This window comes from Panthera leo, chromosome D4, assembly GCF_018350215.1.
Source record: "Panthera leo isolate Ple1 chromosome D4, P.leo_Ple1_pat1.1, whole genome shotgun sequence".
Classification (NCBI taxonomy): domain Eukaryota; kingdom Metazoa; phylum Chordata; class Mammalia; order Carnivora; family Felidae; genus Panthera; species Panthera leo.
Window position 1 is genome coordinate 55,977,973 of NC_056691.1, and position 23,063 is coordinate 56,001,035.

A 23,063-nucleotide genomic window follows, 5' to 3' on the forward strand; every position below is an offset into this window, starting at 1 on the left:
TGATTGTGGAGTTTCTTTTGGGCCCATCCATTTCAGGGTGGGAAGGGGACCTGCTTCTTGCTGGTTTGGGATTTTCTGCCTTCAAGGGGCAAATAAACAGAATTGAAGTTCTGGTGTTTTTCCAAGGAAGTCATGGCCCTTATCCCCAAGAAGCAAAGCCTGATTTCCATCCTGGCCCTTGATCTTAGTGTGAGTTTTTGAGGCCCATGGTGAGAACAAAGCACTTCTCTTCAGGATAGTTAGTGACTTGAGGATGGGGGAGGGGAGTAAAGGAGTTAACTGGCCTGTATACACTGTTTATATAGGAACTCAGGGAAGTGTTCTTGGAATTTAGTTCTTGTTGGCTATTTTAGGCCTGATGTTTGGGTCTCACTTTTCAGATTCTGATTCCATGTTTTAGTGTTTATATAAACTAATCTTAGAAGTTGAGAAGTCTGTGGATTAGCTTTAGAAGAATAATCTTGTAATACGCCCTTCTTCTGAGACCAGCATAGAACTGCCTGACCTAGCCCTAGCCATGCTTTTCTTACTCTATGTCAGCCTTTTGTGGACCTGGCTCTGCTCACTGGTTAGTCTCACTCTGCCATTGGGGTTCTCTTTCTCTGGGTATGGATACATTTCTTACTCTTACACAGTTGATTCAGCAAAATACTTTGCCTTTTCCTTATACTTCTGAATTTACTAATTTGGCCAGTAAGCATTAGTAGTGCCAGTTTGCTTTGGAAGTATATTTTATTATTTAAAAAATACATATTTATTTGAGAGAGAGTGTGTATGTGCAGGAGAGTGTGTATGTGTATGTGCAGGGGTGGAGATAGAGGGGAGAGAGAACTGTGAGATCATGATCTGAGCCAAAAGCAAGAGTCAGATGCTTAACTGACTGAGCCACCCAGGTGCCCTCCAAAAGTGTATTTAAAAATTTTTTTGACATATACTCTCTTAACTTTTATGTGTTCACATCTGTTTATCATTTCTTCTGTTGCCATTGCTTTAATACTTACAAATCCTTCTGTTGTCTCTAGATATTTTTTTTTAATGTTTATTTTTGAGGAGGGGGGAAGAGAGAGACAGAGAGACAGAGAGAGAGAAAGAACACATGAGTGGGAATGGGTCAGAGAGGTAGACACAGAATCCGAAGCAGTCTCCAGGCTCTGAGCTGTCAGCACAGAGCCCAACGTGGGGCTCGAACTCCTAAACCGTGAGATCATGACCTGAGCTGAAGTTGGCCATTTAACCAACTGAGTCACCCAGGTGCCCCTGTATCTCTAGATTTTTTTAAATGAAAATTAAAAAAAAATTTTTTTTTTAATCTTTATTTTTGAGAGAGAGCAAGCGAGCATGAGTGGGGGAGGGACAGAGAGTGAGGGAGACACAGAATCTGAAGCAGGCTTCAGGCTCTAAGCTGTCAGCACAGAGCCTGATGCAGGGCTTGAACCCACAAATTGTGAGATCATGACCTGAGCCAAAGTTGGACACCCAACTGATTGAGCCAGCCATGCGCCCCTAAATTTTTTTTAATGTTTTATTTTTGAGGAGGAGAAAGAGAGAGACAGAGAGCATGAGTGGGGGAGGGGCAGAGACAGAAAGGGAGACATAGAATGTGAAGCAGGCTCCAGGCTCTGAGCTGTCAGCACAGAGCTCTATGTGGCACTTGAACTCATAAACTGCGAGATCATGACCTGAGTTGGATGCTTAATCAACTGAGCCACCCAAGTGCCCCTCTAGTTTTTTTTTTTTTTAAGTTTGTTTATTTTGAAAAAGAGAGAGTGCATGGTGTGCATGAGTGAGTCAGAGAGGGGCAGAGAGAGAGGGAGAGAGTGAGAATCCCAAGCATGCTCTATGCTGTCAGTGGGGAGCCTGATGTGGGGCTCGATCTCATGAATTGTGAGATCATGACCTGAGCAGAAATCAAGAGTTGGATGCTTTAACCTACTGAGCCACCCAGGGGCCCCTATTTATTTTAAATTACTTATTTATCTCTGCACCCAATGTAAGGCTCATGACCTTAGAGTCATGAGTCACATGCTCTACTGATTGAGCCAGCCAGGCACCCCAATCAAGTCATATTGAAGAACAGTAGCTCCCTGACTCACCACTCCCCAGCTCCAGTTTTGCTTCCTTTAGTTAGGCACTTTGGACTCTTTAAGCTATTTCTGCTGGGATTTATCTATGTATTTCTAAATAAAGTGCTTATGTTGCTTTTTCTAAATTAATTTTATTTTACTCTTTCTTTTTAGATGTTTATTTTTGAGAGAGCACAAGTGGGGGAGGGGCAGAGAGAGGGACAGAGGATCTGAAGCCAGCTCTGTGCTGACAGCAGCGAGTCTGATGTGGGGCTCAAACTCATGAACCACGAGATCATGGCCTGAGCCAAATTTGGACCCTCAACTGACTGAGCCACCCAGGTGCCCCCTAAATTTATCAGTTTTAGACAGTTTTATACTTTGTTATAGTTGAGGATTTAGCTTTTATAATAGCTCCTCTACCTTCTTCCTATAGCTTCCATCATAATTATATCACAAAACTTGGTAAACTAATGGTGCTGTTCACATTATTATGATTGGGTAAATATTTATTGTCAAATTCAGATACTGTATTGTGATATATATATTTTTTTAATTTTGCAGTTTTTTCTCATAAGTTACTCCATTTAAAAAATTTGCAGTTTGGGGCACCTGGCTTGCTCAGTTGGTAGAGCATGTGACTCGATCTCAGGGTTGTGAGTTCAAGCCCATGTTGGGGGTAGAGGATACTTTAAAAAAAAAAAAAGTCACAAAAATTTTTTTGAAGATTTTTTTTTTTAAAGTATTCTCTGCCCCCCAACATGGGGCTCGAACTCACAACCCCAAGATTGAGTCACATGCACTATGGACAGAGCCAGCCAGGTGCTCCTCTGCATAGTTTCTTTGTATTTGTTTCCAGTTTTGTCCAAATGCTCCCAAGAGAGCGATCAGAGACCCAATGATAATTTTCTCATTCTGACACATCCAAACACACTGGGTAACCTATCAGTTTTGAGTCCTTGAGTGTCCAGAAATGTCTTAATTTTAACCTTATGTGCTAATGATAGTTTGGATGGATTTAGATTTCTTAGTTGAAGATTGTTTCCCTTTAAGAATTTTCAAGACATTGTTCCTTCTCTTTTTAAAGAAACTTTATTGAAGTATAAGCTCCACTGCTTTCTAGCATTCCTGTGCTTCTCTGTGTTCTTCCAACCAACACCTGCTCAAATAGATTTTGGGATCTTCATTTCTGGAGATTTGAAGTTTACTCATGGTGTGCTGTGCCTTGTTCATTTATTGTGCTACTAGGCCCTCCTAGATCCTTTCATAAGGCTCAGCTCAGTTTTTAAAAAATCTGAGATTTAAAAAAAAAATTTAAATCCAAATTAGTTAAGATATAGTGTAATAATGATTTCAGGAATAGAATCTAATGATTCATCACTTTTGTATAACACCCAGTGCTTATCCCAACAAGTACCCTCCTTAATGCCCACCGCGCATCTAAGCCCATCCCCATACCCAACACCCCACCAGCAACCCTCAGTTTGTTCTCTGTATTTAAGAGTCCCTTATGGTTTGTTTCCCTCTCTGTTTTTGTCTTATTTTTGTTTCCCTTCCCCTATGTTCATCTGTTTCATTTCTTAAATTCCACATGAGTGAAATCACATGATATTTGTCTTTCTCTGACTTATTTTGGTTAGCATAATACGCTCTAGTTCCATCCATGTTGTTGCAAATGGTAAGATTTCCTTTTGGGGCGCCTGGGTGGCGCAGTCGGTTGGGCGTCCGACTTCAGCCAGGTCACGATCTCGCAGTCCGTGAGTTCGAGCCCCGCGTCAGGCTCTGGGCTGATGGCTCAGAGCCTGGAGCCTGTTTCCGATTCTGTGTCTCCCTCTCTCTCTGCCCCTCCCCCGTTCATGCTCTGTCTCTCTCTGTCCCAAAAATAAATAAATGTTGAAAAAAAAAAAAAAAAATTAAAAAAAAAAAAAAAAAAAGATTTCCTTTTTATCACTGAGTAATATTCCATTGAATATATATACCACATCTTCTTTATCCATTCATCAGGCGATGGATATTTGGGCTCTGTCCATACTTTGGCTATTGTCGATAGTGCTGCTATAAACATGGGGGTGCCCGTGCCCCTTCAAACCAGCATTTTTGTATCCTTTGGATAAATACCAAATAGTTCAATTGCTGGGTCATAGGGTAGTTCTACTGTTCTACTGTTAATTTTTTTGAGAAACCTCCATACTGTTTTCCAGAGTGGCTGCACCAGTTTGCATTCCCACCAGAAGGGTTCCTCTTTCTCTGCATCCTCGCCAACATCTGTTGTTTGAGATTTTTTTTCTTTTATTAATATTTTGTTTTTTTCTGGAATTCCTGTAACTGGATATTGGACCTCCTTGACTGTTGTTCTAATGTGCTATCCTTTTGTTTCCTGTCCTTTTCTTTTTCTTTAAAAGAGGAGACTTTTTAGGTTTTTATTTTTTAAGTAATCTTTACACCCAGTGTGGTGCTCTAACTCATGATCCAGAGATTAAGAGTCACGTGCTACTACTGCCTGAGCCAGCCAGATGCCCCTTATCTATTTGTCTTTATGTTTTACTTTCTGGATATATCTTTGACTGTCTTATAATCGTTTTTTAAAAATCTCACAATCTTTTAAATAAAATTTTACTTTACCATACTTTAAATTCCAAGTGCTTTGTCTATTCTCTCTCTTGGTTTGGGATCTCTGGCTTTGTATTCACATTTAAGAGCGAGGCACTTAAAAAAAAATCAGCAGAGGGGAAAATGTGTGTGTTGGGGTGTACTTGCCAATCACTAAGTTTCACTGTAGGTTGAAGGTTAGTAGGCTTTGGGGGGCTCTGCAAAGTGTCAACATGTGAAGGTTTTGGAGGCTTACAGTTTCACCTGAGAATTCTGCTTGAGGGTTAAGGAAGGTTGGGGAAGTCTGGTGTATAGGATTTTTACTTAAATTCCCTCTTTGTTCTTATAGCTCATTTTGTCATATGCCATCCCTTGTATCCATATTTTAGTGCTAGAGACTGAACTTTCTGCCCCCCTGAAGAGGGTGAGGGTCAGGTGGGGAAGGTTTTCCCTGAGGGTCTTATCGCTCTAATCACTCACTTTGTGTCCTTGCCTTATCACAACAGTACCTGGTGCTTCCAAATGCTGAACCCCTCTCAGGAGTTTTGAAAGGCTGGTGGACTGACTCTTCTTTCTCCCACTTACTTACAACTTCACTGCTTCTGCTAGCATTCCATGTTCTAATATTTCATTGAAATATATTGTCCACTGCTGTTCCCTCTTTTTTTGACCTTAAAGATTAATAGTTTTATTATCATTGTAGTGGGTTTTGGGGAGGGAGAATCAGTGTCAATTTGCTGTGTTAAATTAAATTCCCCCTTTGAAATCCTAATAGACCAGAGCACCTGGGTGGCTAAGCATCTGACTTGATTTCAGCTCAGGTCTTGATCTCATGGTTGTGGGATTGAGCCCTGCATCAGGCTCCATGCTTGGAGCCTTTTTAAGATTCTCTTTCTTCCTTTCTTTCTGCTCCTCCCCCACTTGCTCTCAAAAAAAAAAAAAAAAAAAAAAAATCCTAATAGACCTCCATTTATTCAACAATTGATGAGCAGGGCCTGTAAACACCAATACTGTGATAAGTACTGTGCCAGCAGTATGATTAATCATATTTGGCTTTTGGTATTCTCAAGCCCAGTTAGACCCTGACCCTGAAGAGAGATTTGTTGGGACCTGCGAAGTACCAGACTGGTTTGATCCAGTCTCTGCCCTGTTGTGACTCCTGTAACTCAATGAGTGAGCCCTGTGACTAGGCTGCCAGGGGTGTGCTGTGGGTGAGATGGATAAGAGGAAACCGTGAGCTTTAAGGCCTATAGTTTTGGCTTTTCCCAACTGACTTTGAGGAAAGTATCTGGTTATAGCTATTAACTTTGAATGTCTTTCTAGGATGGGGCGGAGGGTGGGGGGGAGCTGAGTTCCCTGCTTCTTAAGCACACCCTCCCTCCCCCCAAAGGAAGTAAGAATTCTGTTGGAATACTTTCCCTGGTTCTTGGGAGCTGGGCTAAACTATGACCTTGTTCCATTGTGGTTTGGTCCTTAGGCCTGGGAGTGAGCAGCCTTCATGCCTTGGGCCTGAGTCATTATCAGAAGGGGTAGAAAGAGTTCTACCCATCAATCCGACTGAGGCTAATAGAGTCCTAGGGCATGTAGCAGGCTGCCTGCAGGACAGTAGAAGCAGGGCCCTGGAGTACACATTCCATTTTTTGAGGGCCCAGCCTGGTATGGCTAATAGTCCTTCAGTATTGGCAGCTGTAGCAGGGAATTGAAGCCTTGTAGCTTGTGGTGCAGGGCAACAGCACTCGCAGTCTCTGCCCAGCCCAGGGATAGAAGCAGGGATAGAGACATTGTTGGGAAAGAGCCCCAGAGTTAGGGGTGTCTGAGGTGAATGAACCTTTTATGACTCTGAAGCACAACCTGTGAAAGGGATAATGGAGCCCTGGAGAGAAATCATAGCAGCCATCTTGCCCTCAGTCCCATGGGCAGCCTCAGAACTTATTTCTCCAATTCAAGCCCAAGGGATTTGAACATAGAAGGGCATGTAGCTCTTGTAGTATTTTCTTATTCTGCAAGCTGGGATGAGGGCAGAGGACAATCCAATTGCAGGTGTCTTCCCAGCTTTTCTTTTCCTCACCCATCTTTAGGATGTCTGGCCAGCAATCTGGCCCTTTCTACCAGGTCAACTGTTTGGGAATGTGGTAAGTGTCAGAAATAGCAAGCCCCTGGACTGGGCTACTTAGGGGACATGTCTTCTGGGGCCCCAGTTGTCTTTATTCCTGCCTGATCCTCTGGTTTCTCCACCACCAGGTCACACCTCCTAATTTCTCAATGTCACAAGTGCCCAACACTCCCAGCTGTCCCCAGGCCTATTCTGAACTGCAGACACTGTCCCCCAGTGAGCGGCAGTGTGTGGAGACCGTGGTCAACATGGGCTACTCATATGAGTGTGTCCTGAGAGCCATGAAGAAGAAAGGAGAGAATATTGAGCAGGTGAGTGGTTGGTTGGCTGGGGGTTGGCGTGGGGTGGGTGGTGAGTGGTCAGCCTGGAGAGAGGTCCTAGACCTCTGGGGCTGGAGTAATGTCCTGCTTATATCCTAGAGCCCCATCAGACTCCTAGCCCCAGCGTCCTTTCCTGTGAGTTGGCGGGACTCAGGGCAATATTTTTGGAGAAAGTAGCAGCCTCAGCAGTAGTGCTTCTGCTTTGGGGGCTGCCCTGGGACCTATGCTAGAGAAAAGCCTAGAGGAAAGGGTGCATTGGAGCCGTTGGACTGTTCTCTGCCCCTCCTGAAAGGGCACACTAGTCTTGAGATATGGTCTGATGTCTCCTCCCAGAAATGTTTATCCTGTCATAGATGCCCAGAGTGTTCCAAAATGGGGTACTGGAGACCTAAATCTTGGCATTTTGTGATTTGGGCTATTTGTTAGTATATTCTGCCCAGTCTGTGGAGTTGACATTCTGGGAGATATGAGTCAGCTGTGACAGGAACTCCTTTGAAAAATGGCTACTCATGTTTAGAAGGGTATGCCTGTCTTTTCAGCAAATAGTCACCGAGGTCCTACTGTGTTGGATGCAGTTCACAATACAAATTCAAGTCCTATCCAGGATCTAATAGCCAGGTGGGAAGCAGACGTCACCCTTACTGGCTTAAGACTCTTGGGAAACTCAGGCAAGAGTGGTGATAAGTGCTCAAACCTTTTTCTTTTTTTAAGATTCTCGACTATCTCTTTGCACATGGACAGCTCTGTGAGAAGGGCTTCGATCCTCTTTTAGTGGAAGAGGCTCTGGAAATGCACCAGTGTTCAGAGGAAAAGGTAGGACCCTTTGTGCCTCAAGGGAACCCTCTGGAAAGGAGGGACAAAGTAGTGTCTCCTGTCCAAGAATCACCTTTCCCTACTAGTGAGTGCAGGCAGAGGTAGTCAAAATACATAATTTCTTAAGTGTCCAGACAGCATTTGGATAGTTGGGGTTGTTAGAGGCTTGATGAAGTATTGGGTTGAAGATTATCTAGAGTCCCAGGGAAGGGAAGGGGAAATGACCTGGGCAAAAAGCCGTACTTCTGGATGACTGAGGAGATTGCTAGTCACTTTGCCCAGCCTGCTTCCTGGCTGTTTCTGGGTTCAGTATCCTGCCTTGAGTGTGGATTTTGGTTAGTGGGATGCAAATGAGACAGCAGGAGTTGGAACTGGGCATAGTTCCTGAAGGATGATAGGCTGTGGCATCAGCCTGTCTGCCTGGCTTCCTCTACAGCCCCCTTGTGCTTGTTGGGGGACCTCATGAGGCTCTGGCAAAAAATGCAGACTCCCCCAAGCAGCCCCCTACATACACATTCCTCTACCCTACTATGTGGCCAGACCCCTTTCTTCAATCTTTCTTCTATTTTGTCCTTTAGATGATGGAGTTTCTTCAGTTAATGAGCAAATTTAAGGAAATGGGCTTTGAACTGAAAGACATTAAGGAAGTTCTGCTACTACACAACAATGACCAGGACAATGCTTTGGAAGACCTCATGGCTCGGGCAGGAGCCAGCTGAGACCAGGCGCTGCGTAGGCCCTGCCATGGAACCACCCCCGCAGGAGGCCCTGAGGATCCCATGTGTGGGGAAGGAGAAGGGACACACTTCCCGATTTTCTTTTGGGGGTGGAAGGTCAGGCGTGGAGACTGTGCTTGCCAGTCTGAGCTGGGGAGAAAGTAGGGAAGATTTGGGCATGTGAATGCCTCCAGAACTGCTCTGGCTCCTTCCATATTAAATGTATTTGTATTTTGAGAAGTGACCTTCCCACCTTGGCCCTCCAGAGAGACTTCCCTGGTCCTTCTGGGGTCTGTATGTCCTCAGCCGAAACCTGGCCCAGCTGCCAAAAGGAGTCAGGAAGAAGGGGTGGGAGGGCCAGACTCTGCTGCTTTAGGGCTAGATGCTTCCCTCCCCTGCACTGGTGGACTGAACTCTGATCCAGGTTGAGTGCAATTGAAAGGTTCTTCCAGGGTTTTTTTTTTTTTTTTTTTCTTTCAACAAAATCTTAGTGTTACACTGGTTCTGCAATGTCTCTGAGGTGCAAAAAATGCCCTTTTCCCCATGGGGCGCTGAGTTTGCCTCTTCTGCCAGGCAGTTACCATGCTTCCCTGCCCCAGCCTGTTTCTTTTGGCTTGGTTTGGACCACAATCCTCTGCTACCCAGGATTTTAGAGCTCCCTTCTCTTGGAAGCAGTTGTTGGTTTAAGAAATCATCAGCCCCTTCCCAGCACATCGAGTGGGGAGAAATAGGCTGCAATTTAGTAGCCCAGCACTAACTCCACCTCAGTTCTCCTTGGAGAACAGCCTCTCCCTCCAGCCCCCTGCTCTAGGATGACACAATGAGTAACACCTAGTCATAGAAATCAGTCTCTTTCGTTTGTTTTGTATTATGTTGTTCATCATTAAAGATCTAAATACAAAGGATATACAGTCTTGAATCTAAAGTAATTTGCTAACTATTTTGATTCTTCAGAGAACTACTAATAAAACTCTAAAAGGTATGTTCTGCTGTGATAATTTATTGCCAAGTGCTGTTTTACTGAGGGGTTGGGGTGGGTGGTGAAGAGATTCCTGCTTAGATTTGCTGCTCATGAAATAGGAGCTAACAATTTTCTGTCTTTTTAGTACTTTCTTCCCACTGTAGGCCTTTGGTACCCAGAAGCTGGCCCTGCAGTCTGCCCTGGGTTTTGGTTTGCAGAGGCAGACCCAGATGAGGATCTGTTACAAACCTGATGTAGCTCAGTCTCTGGAACAAGGACATATGTCTTCCTGCAAGACTGTGGAGGTGAGACAGGCTGGGCCTGTGGTGTAGTCACTCAGAAACGAGGAAGTACCTTTTCCTGTGAGAAGCATCAGGCGTTTATGTGCTGTGTGCCACAGGCAGAACTGGATTCAGACTGTTTCACCAGCTCTCAGTGGTGCTGTTGTAGCTGAGAGAACTAGATTCCTCCCTGAAGTTTCTGGTCTTTATACTTAATGCCATCCTGCAGTCCCTACCTTATGCTCATGGCTGGGAATGGGTCTAGTATTTTGAGTGATCATGTGAGGAGAGACTGCAGTCTTTTGGCCAGGAAAGAGGCCGCCCTCTAGTGCTCAGATCAGGCAAAGGGTGGCAGGGCTGCAGTGTTGTTGAAAGCCAGTTAATGCTTCTATCCTCTTAATTAAGCCTTCCTTTTAAAACCTTACAAAGGTATCCTTTCCCTGTAAGAAATTGAAGATTCACACATTATAGTGGGCATCTGGGCCAAGGCTGTGACACATGAATCTCAAGTTTGACCCAGGAGGCCCTAGTAAGTGATGGACCAGTTTGTATTTGTATTTGTCTTTGTCTTGAGCCTCTTCCTGATGAAAAGATACATAGCAAGGAGGACTCATATGAAGGGGTGTGTAAAAATTCTGCTTCAGATTCTCAAGACTACTGACTGGAGCACTCTGTGCCAAGATACTACTAAACACAGGCTCTTGAGGTAGTAGACAGTCAGGGTCATGTTAAAGTTAACACTAGGAGATGGACTTGCCTGAGATCCTCCCCTTCAACTTTGCCACGAGAGGGTGTGACAGGTGAGGACTCAGGAGCCAGGAACTGCCTGCCACAGGAGCATGGGTGCTGTTAGGGCTTATAATAGGCCAGTCATCCAGCATAAGGCAGAGATGGGAAAAGAATAATGCAGTAATATGAACACTCCCTTCTGTGTCTGGATTGCAGGAAGGGAGGGGAACTGGGGGTATAAAGCCTGTCCCACGTATGCAACCTAAAGCCCAAACCAGTCTCCAAGGGCTGATGGGGCAGAGCTCACCGAGCCCCCACTACAAGCCACCAGTGTTTTAGTTTTTGGCTAAGTCTTGAAGAACAGAATTCATCTAACAAAGCCCCTGAGTTCAGCATGTTTTCTTCTCCAGCTTGTGGCCTTTGGCATTTACATTACCACTGACCTCATCCTCTGAGCCTTAAATTCAGAAACATCTACAAGGTTATTAGACCCAAGTGTGTTTCCAGACAAGAGGTCAGTAAGACAAATTCTCTTCTAGCCCCAAAGAAAAGGGAGGGGCATATTGTTTTTTTTAGGCTGCTCTGTCCTTCCTTACAGATGGCCTTGTGCTTGAAATTGAGGGACAGAGTCTTGGTCCTGAGAGAGGAGCTGGGGCCCAGTCAAGGCCATGTGTGGCTAGGGAAAGGGTAGCCTGAGAAGGATCAGGGAGTGGGTCTGGTATCTGCAGGGAGGACCTGGCAGAGGCCCCTTCAGCACAGGCTCCCGAGCTGCCATCACCTCATACTGGGTCTTACTCTAAGACACCATTGTTCTCTCAGGGGCGGTGGCTGGCCTGTGGCAGGCCAGATATAGCTGAAGCTGGCTCCTCAGACTCTGGATGCACTTGGATTTCAGAGCCATGATTTCATCCAGCTGGGTCACAAAATCTTCAAAATCCTGAGAAAGGAAACAAAGGACAAATGGAGCTTTTGCTAGCCTTCTCTCAGGATCTGCTTTTCTAGTCCCTTCTCTTGCAAGTTTTCAGAGCCCAGGTCCATCCTTCAGCTGGAAAATCTGCAGGAGAGTCACTATGGCACAGGGTGAGGCTCATTTCTCTGCATTTGAGAAACTTTTTTTTAAGATTTTATTTTTAAGGGGCACCTGGGTGACCTGGTCCATTATGCATCTGACTTCAGCTCAGGTCATGATCTCAACAGTTTGTGGGTTCGAGCTCCACATCAGGCTTTGCGCTGACAACACAGAGCCTGCTTGGGATTCTTTTCTCCCCCCACCCCCTCCCCTGCTCAAGCTTGCGCGCACTCTCTCAAAATGAATTTTAAAAAAAGGTTTTTATTTTAAAGTAATCTCTACCCAATGTGGGGCTCAAACCCACAACCTCAAGAGTTGCATGCTCCACTGACTGAGCCAGGTAGGCACCCCTGCATTTGAGAAACTTCTATGAGAGGTATTCTACAGGACAGAGGGGGGTTTTTGTGAAAGTACCCCTGGTTTGCATGTGGTAGGTCACTTACTGTCACAGGGAGGGGCCCTAGCAAGTCAAGAAGGCAGAATGGCACAGGATAGAGGCTGGAAACATTTTAGCCTGGAAACAGGGAGTGTAGTACCATCTCTCACCTGTCCTTGCGCCCCCCTTGAGCTATATCAGAGGAATGGCACAAGGCCTCCTAGAGTAGGATAGCAGACCTTACCCCACACATAACTGCAGCAAACAAGGATGACCATCAAATTACCCACAGGCTAATTCCCAAGAGTCCCTGAGGGTCTAGCCAAGGCCACTTACATTAAGAGCCAACTGGCTCATTAGGGTCTCCTCCTTGAAGCCCAGTTTTGCCATTTCATCCAGCTGTTCCTGGTGTGCTCGGATGACCACCTGCCTGGAAACACCAGAGGGGACAGTGTGATCCTCTGGGCCTTCCATCTCTCTTGGGCAACTTTTGGGAGCTGAGAGCCTTATTTCCAGGCCTTATTTCTGCCCAAAGTGGTCAAAGCTTTGACCAAGGCCAGCTCACCATCACCTCCTCCCCTGTCACCTGTTCTTAGGGCTTATTTAGGCACTAGAGTATACCAAGAAGATACCAGGAAAGAGGCACTTCTCAAGCTGTCCCTGCCTCCCCAGCTACACTGAAGGACAGGGATGAGTGCTCTTTACAGGAGCTGCCCATAGCTTCCCTGCCAAAAGGTTCAAGGCTGTGACCACTGGAGGTGACACACTTGGCACGAGGTAGAGCCTGCTGTTTTGCCTGCCATCATCTCTCCTCCCTGGGCGTCCAGGGACCAAAGCAGGGGGTTTGAGCTAGAAACTGGAGGATCTGCCAGGTTCCTCTCACCTATGCATCCCTGCACGTCCTTTTCTTTGTCCATGGCCTTGGCCTGGAGCCAAAGCGAGCAGCAGGCACACAGCCAGCCTAGATATCAGGAGCCCTAGCAAAGAGCTGTAGCCTCTGTTCCCACACACCCACCCTGCCCTCCATCTCCCAGCCTCTAATGCTGAGAGGGGCCCTGCTTGATCCCTCTGCCTTTTTTTCTCTATGCCTCTGTCCCATCTCTTTTTGCTGCACCATCTACAGCATCCTTTGGGGAAAGCAGTACAAGCCACTAGTCCCTCTGTTTTTGATCAACTTCACCATTTTGGAAGGTGGCCAGCCTGTCTTAGTTCTGCGGGCACAAGGCTACAGCTTTTGCATCTCTGGGCGGCACTTCAGGAATACAGACCCGACAGAATGAAGAGGATTCTGAACTTACCACAGGTGACAGATCCTCCTTTCTCCCACTCAAGTCCCAGCTTTCCCAGACTCAGGGTTCATCCACCCTGGTGGGCCTGCTCCCATACATTTTATTCTTGCTCTCCATGTCAGGTGCATCTAGGCAAGCTCCCTTGAAAAGCCGGACAAAGCCTCTCTAGTCGTAGAATAGCTCTGACACTGAGCCAACAATAGCCATTCCCAGGACAGACAAAACGTTAACCTGGGGTGGAAGTAGGGGTGCCGGAGGGGCTCGAGTCTTGGGGAGTGTCCAACTTACTGTGCATGCCCCAGGGTGAGCTGATGGACTTTTCCTGCCGTCTCTGGAGAGCAGCTGGCGATCAGGGGAGAGCCTGGCCTTGCTAAGCATCTTGGGATCAGCCTGTATTTGAGCCATACGACGTCTGTGTTGGAGCAGGACAACTTGATGGGGTCTGTGGACAAAGTCAGCTCCTGCCAACCAAGACCTGTTGGATGTTTTCTTTCCTGGGCCCAGGGCTGGTCAGCCATATCACTACTTTCTGTTTGTGGGGTGAATATAGGCCCAGGGTGGGGTCCTCCAGTATGTATGGTGGGGAAGGGCTTTCCTGGGAAACCTTGGGAGCTGTTCAGCTCTGTGTCCTTAGCATCAGCATCATACTGCTGGCTACCCACACGTTCCTGGGAGAAGAGAGCAGTCTCTGTGCTCTCGCAGACCCCTCCTAGGTCGGCCTCACTTGTGGGTAGCTTGTCTGGGGGCTGCTGACGGATGGGTGATGGGGACAGAGCTGGAAGACCACCACTAGGCTTATTGTCAGGGGGAGATGATGAGAGCCACAGGTGCCCAGTTGCCGAAGAGATTGGCAGAAGTGCCTTTTGATCATCAGATGACACTGTGTGGTCCACAGCTGGTCCCCCTGTGTCCACTGCCGCTAGACTATGCACAGGCCCATCCTGGGCCAGCTGCTCCAAGGAAAGAGAGCCCTCATTGTCTGTGTTTTCCAGGAGGGACACAGTGAGGGGAGCCATCACTCCAGAAGCATATTCAGAGCATGTGCCTGATTCCCCTTTAGAGTCGTCGTCTTGGTATGTGTAACTGTTCTTTGCTGTTGGGCTGTCTTGTCTGACTTCTTTCAGAGGTGTACTGACTGTGTCTCTTTGGTCTGGAGATCTTGCAACTGCAATGTGGGATAGTGAGAAAATGAAACCATCTGCCTCCAGGGATGGTGAAGTACCCTCGGCCTGCCCAGGAACCTCACTTCTGAAGGCATTCTGTCTGAGATCAAAGGCTGGGCTGCCACCTCTTTTCTGGCCATATACAAACTCTACCTGTGAGCAGTAAGGCTTCTCTGCCAGGTTGTCTCTGGGAGAAGGTGCTGAGGAGGCAGAGTCCTCCTCTCTGCTCCAGTCCAAAGGTAACTTACTTGGGCTGTGGCCACGATTAAGTGCTGCTCTTCTGTGGCTTGTGGGGTCCCTGGAGTACATCCAGCTTCCAGTTAGACACTTCTCATCACCATCTGTCCTGGGGTTAAAAAGCAGACTTCGCTGCCTTTCAGCCACCTGCTCCTCAGGTCCTTGTTCCCTCTGATGAAGGAAGAATGAACCTTCGCTATTCTCTAGGGTGTTTCTCTGCTTTGTGGTTCTCTGACTGGAGACATGTGAAAAAGAATCTTCACTGAAATCGCTGTCATCAAGGTCCTCAGTTTGGGCTCCATCCTGGCTCTCAGAGTAAGAGCAGAAGGGCGGAGGGGTCTCCTTCTGGAGCTGCCCCTCTAGGGGCCTGTACTGGCATAAAAACCTTTCCAGTGGTTGGTACTTTAACTTCTGCTGGAGGAGAGGTGGCTGCTGGAACTGCTGGTGATAAAAGCGCAAATGTTCCTCCCTCTCCTTCTGGTGTGGAGGGATGTCTGTCCGAGCTTCAGAGGCAGACCTGGCAGGTGTGCTCCCCTTGCTGCCCTGACTGTATTCTGCTAAGTGGTGGAGGTTGCCAGCGGAGAGCTCAACTCGTGACACAAGCTGCTTCTGCACTGGCTGCACAGTCTGCACTTTCTTGCACTTGGAGGGCAGTTTGCCATGCACCGGGTCTTCTCCTGGGCCGGGGGTCCTGCTTCCCCACCTGCGGGCAGCTTTGTGGCTCATTTGAATTTTCTCAGAGCACAATGAGGCAGACTCTTCTCTTTTTTTGACTGAATGTCCAGACCGTGTGGCTCCCTTCACAGGGCTAGTCTGAATGACCCACTCTTGGTGAAGACTCCCTCTGGATCCACCCCTTTTACTGGGAACTTTAGGTACAGGAGCAAAAGGGATATTGGGTGGGCGGTTTGCCAGAGGATGAGCCTTCCCTCTCATGGAGCCAGGAGCTGCTGTGAATGACTGCTGAAGTCCCAGCTTGACTTTTTTGGGAGAACACTTATCCCCTGGCAGGGCCACAGGGGAGCTCTGGATTCGTTTTGGAGAAGAGTTTCCAGAGGTCCGATTTCGACTGGTAGCTGAAGCACAACATTTAATGCCTTTCTTTAGTTCTTTGACCCTGTAAATTACCATTTTATGTTAAATGTGTATTCCTGTATGCTCCTTAATTCCTTTTCTATATTTTTTAAAAACCAAACAAAAAGTATTACAAAAAAGACGAGTGTATTCTCTGAGGATATAAGCATATACCTAGCATTCTATGATCAGAAGTTTTGGAAATCACCTCAGTCCCATGGGATAGGCCAGAGGAGCTGGTCTTGGAACTGCACTACATCCATGTAGGGCCCATGCTGTACTTCTTGAAGGTGGACCAACTCAGGAGCCTGGTGTCTACCACTCACCTGCCCACTTTTCCTGCAGCCCATCTCCTTTCAGGCTTCTCTAAGAAAATGAATTCCCTCAAACTTGCTAGAACTCAGGAAGCAAAACCTTCTGGAAATAAGCAGGCTGTGCTAATTCCACTAAAGGAAAAGTGACCTGTCTATTCCTAGGGTTTCTCAACCTTAGCATAGTGGTATTTGGAAAACCAGATAATTCTTTGTTGTGGGGAACTGTCCTGTGTTGTGCCCTATGGGATGTTTAGCAGCATCCTTGGCTTCCACCTACTAAATGTCAGAAGCACTTCTAAGTCATGACAATCAAAAATGTCTGTAGACATTGCTAAATGTCCTGTGGGAGGCAAAGTTGCCTCCTAGGTAGAGAAATAGAGAACCGTGCTCTATTCCACATGGGAATTTTAGAGAAGATGGAAAAGCCAGAATTAGGTCTCTGCTAGGATTTAGTTGTCAAGTTCAGTCTCTTACTCTGTGATATTTAAAAACACTGTAGGAATTTATAATTACAAGGTGACATCAAGTAAAAATGTGACTGTCCAGTAGTTTGTAGATTCTTCATTAAAATCCCTTAGGAGGTGGGGTGTCCAGCTGGCTCATTCGGTGGAGCATGCGACTCTTGATATCAGGGTCATGAGTTCAAGCCCCACATTGGGCATGGAGCCTACTTAATTAAAAAGATATATTTAAAAATCCTCTAGAAGGGAGTACTACTTCTACTTGGGGGCTCCCATAAAATGTCTCTTCCATTATTTTAAGTTTATCCATTTATTTTGAGAGAGGCCGAGAACATGAGTGGGGGAGGGGCAGAGACAGAGGACTCCGCACTGCCAGCACAGAGCCTGATGCAGGGCTTGAACCCATGAACTGTGAGATCATGACCCACGCTGAAACCAAAAGTCAGATGATTTAACTGACTAAGCCACCCAGGTGCCCCTCCATTGTTTTGGTTTTAATCCAATCATTACTGGTAGCCAAATGACACCCGGTCATTTCTGAAAACCAAGATCGTAAGTCTGACACTGAGACTTCATTTAAATCTTACCTTTAAGTCTGAGAGCCAAGGAAGACAGGCAACATAGCTAAGCAAAGAGATGTAGTATGTGGCTAAAGACACACGAATTGTATCCACGGGCCTTTGTTTAGGTGTTGCAGTAGGACATACAAGCAACGGGCTGAGAGGTGCCACGGTAAGTCTAGATGGTTCCATATTACTTCCTATTATAAAAATCTTAAATATTTTAGTTTAATTAAGAGAGAAACACCAAAATTTCTCACTAGGAGTCACAGTAAAAAACTATAGACAGCTGAGTGCCAGAAGGAATCCTACAGGTAATTTGGTCATTGATGCTAACTGCTTCCAGTGTACTTTTCATGTCACCAAAATCACAACTATCAGTGAGCTCTTCTGATACATCTATTAGAACTAGGGAACTTTATTTCTGGACTACTTAGCAACATTCTTCTAGGCCTCATTTAAGCACCTAAAATAAATGGCTTTCATTTATTTTTTTATTTTGAGAGAGCGAGCGAGCACATTGAGTGAGTGAGGGGCAGAGGTAGAGAGAGAATCCCAAGCCCCCTCCTTGCTCTCAGCACGTAGCCTGACTCAGGGCTCTGTTTTATGAACTGTGAGATCATGACCTGAGCTCAAATCTGAGTTGGATGCTTAACCAACTGAGCCATCCAAGTGCCCTTCATTTATTTTCAGTAATGTATTAGACTGCTTCAAATGAAGAGAATTCTATTATACTTTTTCCATTCTCTTTAAAGCCAAAATTATTTCAAATAATTTTGCAATTATACTTAATACATCCCCTATGAGAAAGGGTTATTTTCATCTTCCTTTACTGAGTCACTAAATGAGGAGATGGTCTTGTTCTCTGCTTCTAATGATGAAGTTATTAGTCTAAGCAATTGATAACAATGTCTGTGATTTGGAGAGTGAGTGGGGTTATGAAGCAAGTTCAGCTTACTGTTAATAACTGTTGAAGCTGGGTAATGGATACATGGGGGTAAAGAATTTCCAGCCATACTGGGTTTTTGGAAACAAGTTTGGATCATCTCGTATCTTCTATCTGATCTCAGTTCATGAAGTAGCCTTTCCTCTAGCAGTGCTAGTGAGCAGGCATTAGGAAATCATGCAATAAAAGAAACCTATTTTGGGGACCTATTAGTATTACCATTGGTTAAATTAACACATAAATTAAATTAACATATTGAGTAGTCACTGTGTGCCCAGCATGTTGGTAAGCCCTTCACACATATTATCCTCACTGATTCCATGTAACTGTTGTATGATGTAGATGCTAATATCCCCTGTCAGATAAGGAAACTGGACCCAAAACTTATGCCCAAGACCACTCAGCTATTTTGAGGCAGAAGTAGGATATTGGCCCAGATAGTCTGGACTCCAGAGCTCTTGTAACCACTGTGTAAAGTATCTCTCCTATCTAAATGAGACGGTACACAGAGTGCCTCACCCTGACACCCAGGAAGAGTTCCTCCTTTCATTCACAAATATTTATTGTGCGTCTACCAGGTAAAGCACTGTCTGAGCAATAGATATGGTAGAGAAAAAGATAAGGTTTCCTGTTTTCATTGAACTTAAATAATACCTCACTTTTCCTTCCCAATGAATTTCATAAAATGCCATGGATACTAAAGATTCCTCAACAGTAGAAAAAAAAAAAAAAAGTAAAGAAAAAAGAAAAGCTTTCCCTCAAATAGTTTGTTAACCTTGGAGAGGAGACAGCTTCTGGGAGACCACAGAAAAAGATGTAAGACAGGACCAAGCAGCAAAGCAGCCAGAGGAAAGAATGGAAATGGTAGCGTCTTCATCCATGGTAGGAAACATATGTGACCACAGAGTAAGACATGGGGTGGGGTTGGAGGGACCCTGGCAGATACCAAAGTCACCCCAAATATATAGTCAAAGGTGCTGGCTTTACCACCAATTCCCAATGAGCCCTTTTAAAATTCCTGCCCTTCTCTGGGCTCAATTTATCCTTCTGTAACATGTTATATCTGGGTTGCTCTCTTCTGGACCTACAAAGTTCTAAGTGTCTCTGCTTTGACAAGTAACATGTATTCTATCCCTTACGATTAGGGCTGAGGCTAGCAGGAAGAAAACCTTGAGCCTTCAACTCCAAAGAAATTTCATTTCCCAATAGCCATTTAAAAATCACCAATGGAGTTGTCTCCTGAACCGGGGAACGTGTCCTCTTCCTCTTGTCACATTTACACTTGTAAAATGGCAAGGCCTACCAGGTCCCATTCTTCAAATGACCAACTGCACATTCCCCTTTGGTACTAGGATCACTGCCTCAAGAACAGGCTTCTGGAGCTCAAGATCAGACCCCTATGTGTGTATGAGACCTGTACACACGACCTGCTACCTGAGAGCAACTCACCGGTCAGCATAACGCAAGGTATTCAGAGTGTGTTCAGTGGCCACGTGGCTTGGCGAGATGTTGGCAATCATGCATGTTTTGGCATCACCGATGAAAGAATCCTTCAGGACCTGTCCAAAACAGAAGTCAGGTCAACGAAGTCAACTAACAAGGGGCATATTGACTACTTATTGTGGGCAGGACACTGGGCCATAGCTTCCCATCCCCTACAAAAAGGCAGTTTACAAAGAAGAAATACAAATGACCATGTTAAAAAAAAAAAAAAAAAGGTACTCACTTCACCACCAAAGAAATACAAACAAGCCATTAAAAATACTAATATTTTTCACCCATAAGATTAAGACTCATGATGCCTGCCCTAGTGAGGGTCCAGGGAAATGGGTACTTTTCTACATTGCTACACTACTCATGTAGCATGTACCACGAAGTGGTACTTCCTTTTGGGAAGGCAGTTTGGCAATATGCATGAAAACATAAAAAAAGTGCACACTTCCAGAATGTTATCCTAAAGAGAACTGCTCAATTAAAAAAAAAAAAAAAAAAAAAAAAAAAAAAAAAAAAATATATATATATATATGATATGCATTACAACATAATAATAAAAATTGGGAAATCTAGGCATTTATAAGTAGTGAACAAATCGTTAGCTGAATATAATGCAACCATTAAAAATAATTATGTGGGGCACTTGGGTGGCTCAGTTGCTTAAGCTTCTAACTCTTGATTTTGGCTCAGGTCATGATCTCACAGTTCATGAGATCAAGCCTCATGCCGGACTCTGTGCTGTCAGTACTGAGCCTGCTTGGAATTCTCTCTTCCCACCCCCCTGCCTCTCTGCCCCTTCCCTGCTCGTGCTTGCACTCTCTCTCTCAAAAATAAATGATTAAAAAATTATGTATAGCTGTACTTAGGTACACAGGAAGATCTAAAACTTAATCTGAGTGAAAAGGCATATTACTCCATAACTATGTAAGTAGATCTACATGTAGATATATGGACAGAGAAATGTCTGGAAGGATGTCCACCAAAACATAGCAGTGATTATCACTGGGAGGTGGGATTTTCTGGTACCTCCTACCATCTTCTTTGTACTTGTATATATGGTCTGAATCACTATTATTATTTAAAGATTTTGTTTGTAAATAACCTCTATACCCAACATGGGGCTTGAACCCACAACCCTGAGATCAAGAGTCACATGCTCTACCAGCTGAGCCAGCCAGGTACCCCTGAATTATTTAATTAAGTAGGAACACATTTTCTGGGGATGGTGAACTTGTTTTAAAAAATAACCGAGCCAAGGGGCACCTGGGTGGCTCAGTGAGTTAAGCATCTGGTTTCAGCTCAGGTTATGATCTCACAGGACGTGAGTTCGAACCCCATGTTGGGTTCTGTGCTGACAGCTCAGAGCCTGGATCCTGCTTCAGATTCTGTGTCCTCCTCTCTCTCTGCCCCTCCCCTGCTCACATGGTCTCTTTCTCTCTCAAAAGTAAACATTAAAAAAAAAAAAATAACAGAACTAATGTCAGAATCACCCATAAGAAAGGTTTTCTAAGTTTCTGGCTGAAATGTTTGAGAAGACATCATCTAACCAGTTCCGACTACTAAGGAGTTATGTTATAGGTTCTGCCACAGGCCCTGTGGAGCCATTAGGATAGCTGCACAGACTGAAAACCTCTCCCAAAATACAAAGATCTCATAAACTGCCTTCTACCCTAGTCAGTTCTCCACTGGGCACAGGACTTGGTGCAGAAGGGAATCAGAAGCACCCATAACTGCCTTCACAGCAGTTTATATGTAGGTAGACCCCTCCACGGGCCACTTTTCTATAGCTATTACAATGCTGACTTACTAGCATTTTCTGTTAATAAAGCACAGTTTCATGACAGAAAAATGGAGGAAAAAATTACCTATAGTTTTAACACTCAGAATAATCAGTTAATACATGCAGAATTTTTTTGTGTAGTTTTTGTCTCATAACATATTTTTATACTATAGATCTTGGTCATCTTTCCTATCAGAACCTGTCAAAAATCTAGCTCATCCGGGGCACCTGGCTAGCTCAGTTGGTAGAGCATGTGACTCTTGATTTCAGGGTTTTAAGTTCAAGCCCTGTTGGATATAGACATTACTTAAAAATAATTTTTTTTTTACTTTTTTTTTTTTTTTTAAGAGAGACAGCACATGCACACATGTGAACAGGGGAGAGGAGGAGAAGGAGAGATACAATCTTAAGCAGGCTCCACACTCAGTACAATGCCCGATGCGGGGCTTGATCCCACAACCCTGGGATCATGACCTGAACCGAAATCAAGAGTCAGACATTCAAGTGACTGAGCCACCCAGGCGCCCCAAAATAAACTCTTCAAAAATACATCTATCTCATTCTTTTTAACTCCAGCTGTTATTTTTTATCTTGAAACACTAGTCTAAGTCTTACAGCTAAGAAAGTACTTAGTACAACTACACCAACCTCCCTTCAAAGGCTCAGAGACTCCACTAAATAAAAAATATTTCTTTATATTAGAAATTGGCAAAAAGCTGTTGAGTGATGACCAGAAGAGCACCACTGCCCCGAAAATGCCCAGCTGCCTCCCACCACAGGCATCTCTGCCCGAGGATGCCCCTCTCTACCTAGAATGAGCTCCTGGAAAGAATGTGACTCTTTCCTTCCCTGGACCCCCAAGCTTGGCATCATGCATTGCTGGCAGTGGATGCTTTGCTGAATGAACAAATGAATGAAAGAACAAGTGAGAACAAACTCAAAGCTCACATTTAACTTTACCTGAGTTAATTTGCTTTGCCTGAAGGGAGTGTGGCTGTGTTCCTGATCCAATGCTCGGATACATTCCTTCAGCTGCAGAGTAGAATAACAACAAACACATCATATATCACATGCAAAGAGAGAGTTAACAGATCAGACTTTTCTTAAATAAGCCACACTCAGGCAATCCTCCAAAAGGAAGTCAAATGCCCTGGTAGTTTCTTGTCCAACAAGAAGAATCAAGCTAGACTGGGAAACAACATCCTGTGCTATCTGTGTCTAGTTAAGGGCCACCCAATATAAAGGCTGTGATCCTAGAATTAGCCCTGATAGCAGGGAACAGACAAACCAGGTAACTTCCCACAAGGCCCAGAGTCCAAGCTTATCTGGTGGCAGTTCTGGCTTGCCACCTCCCTTTTTCTCATCTCCTCTTATACTATTATCAGCTATGGATGTGCTGAAGTAGAGAGAATATCTACTTGACTCCCTCAACCTCCCTGCTCCCACATGCATACCTATAGGTGTAGATTCAAGTGTAGACTCAGATAAAAGTTTTCTGAGTGGGACAGAAGAAATTCTAGAGTCAGAGCTGGAAAGGAACTGGGAAATCACCTAAGTCTACCTTCTCATTTTATTTTTTACCTTCTTATTTTAAAAAGGCAGGGACTGTGTCCCAAAGGCAAGGACGTATCACTTGCTCCTAGACATAAGCCCCTCAAAAAAGTGCACATTTGAACATCATTAGCGCTCAGAGATCCACATATGTAGACCTCCAG

General features: G+C 45.0%; 2 protein-coding genes and 1 non-coding gene across 5 annotated transcripts in view; 1 reads left to right on the forward strand and 2 right to left on the reverse strand.

Moving 5' to 3' along the window:
• The window catches only part of UBAP1 (ubiquitin associated protein 1), a 55,714-nt gene extending 46,627 nt beyond the window's left edge, over nucleotides 1-9,087 (forward strand). For all 3 annotated transcript variants that reach the window (XM_042914101.1, XM_042914100.1, XM_042914102.1), the window contains 3 exons: nucleotides 6,894-7,076; nucleotides 7,797-7,898; nucleotides 8,477-9,087. In XM_042914101.1, the coding sequence (XP_042770035.1) occupies nucleotides 6,894-7,076; nucleotides 7,797-7,898; nucleotides 8,477-8,617 (426 nt within the window). In that variant the 3' untranslated portion in view covers nucleotides 8,618-9,087. The remainder of the gene's footprint in view (nucleotides 1-6,893; nucleotides 7,077-7,796; nucleotides 7,899-8,476) is intronic.
• Nucleotides 9,088-9,458: 371 nt separating this feature from the next.
• Nucleotides 9,459-23,063, reverse strand: part of KIF24 (kinesin family member 24) — a 74,630-nt gene continuing 61,025 nt past the window's right edge. The window contains exons 9-13 of the mRNA XM_042914099.1: nucleotides 22,309-22,380; nucleotides 19,524-19,633; nucleotides 13,608-15,836; nucleotides 12,367-12,460; nucleotides 9,459-11,522 (exon numbers count right to left, since the gene is read on the reverse strand). Of these exons, the coding sequence (XP_042770033.1) occupies nucleotides 11,382-11,522; nucleotides 12,367-12,460; nucleotides 13,608-15,836; nucleotides 19,524-19,633; nucleotides 22,309-22,380 (2,646 nt within the window). The 3' untranslated portion in view covers nucleotides 9,459-11,381. The remainder of the gene's footprint in view (nucleotides 11,523-12,366; nucleotides 12,461-13,607; nucleotides 15,837-19,523; nucleotides 19,634-22,308; nucleotides 22,381-23,063) is intronic.
• TRNAK-CUU lies at nucleotides 20,676-20,748 on the reverse strand. Its single transcript has one exon. It is a non-coding gene; the product is annotated as a tRNA-Lys (tRNA).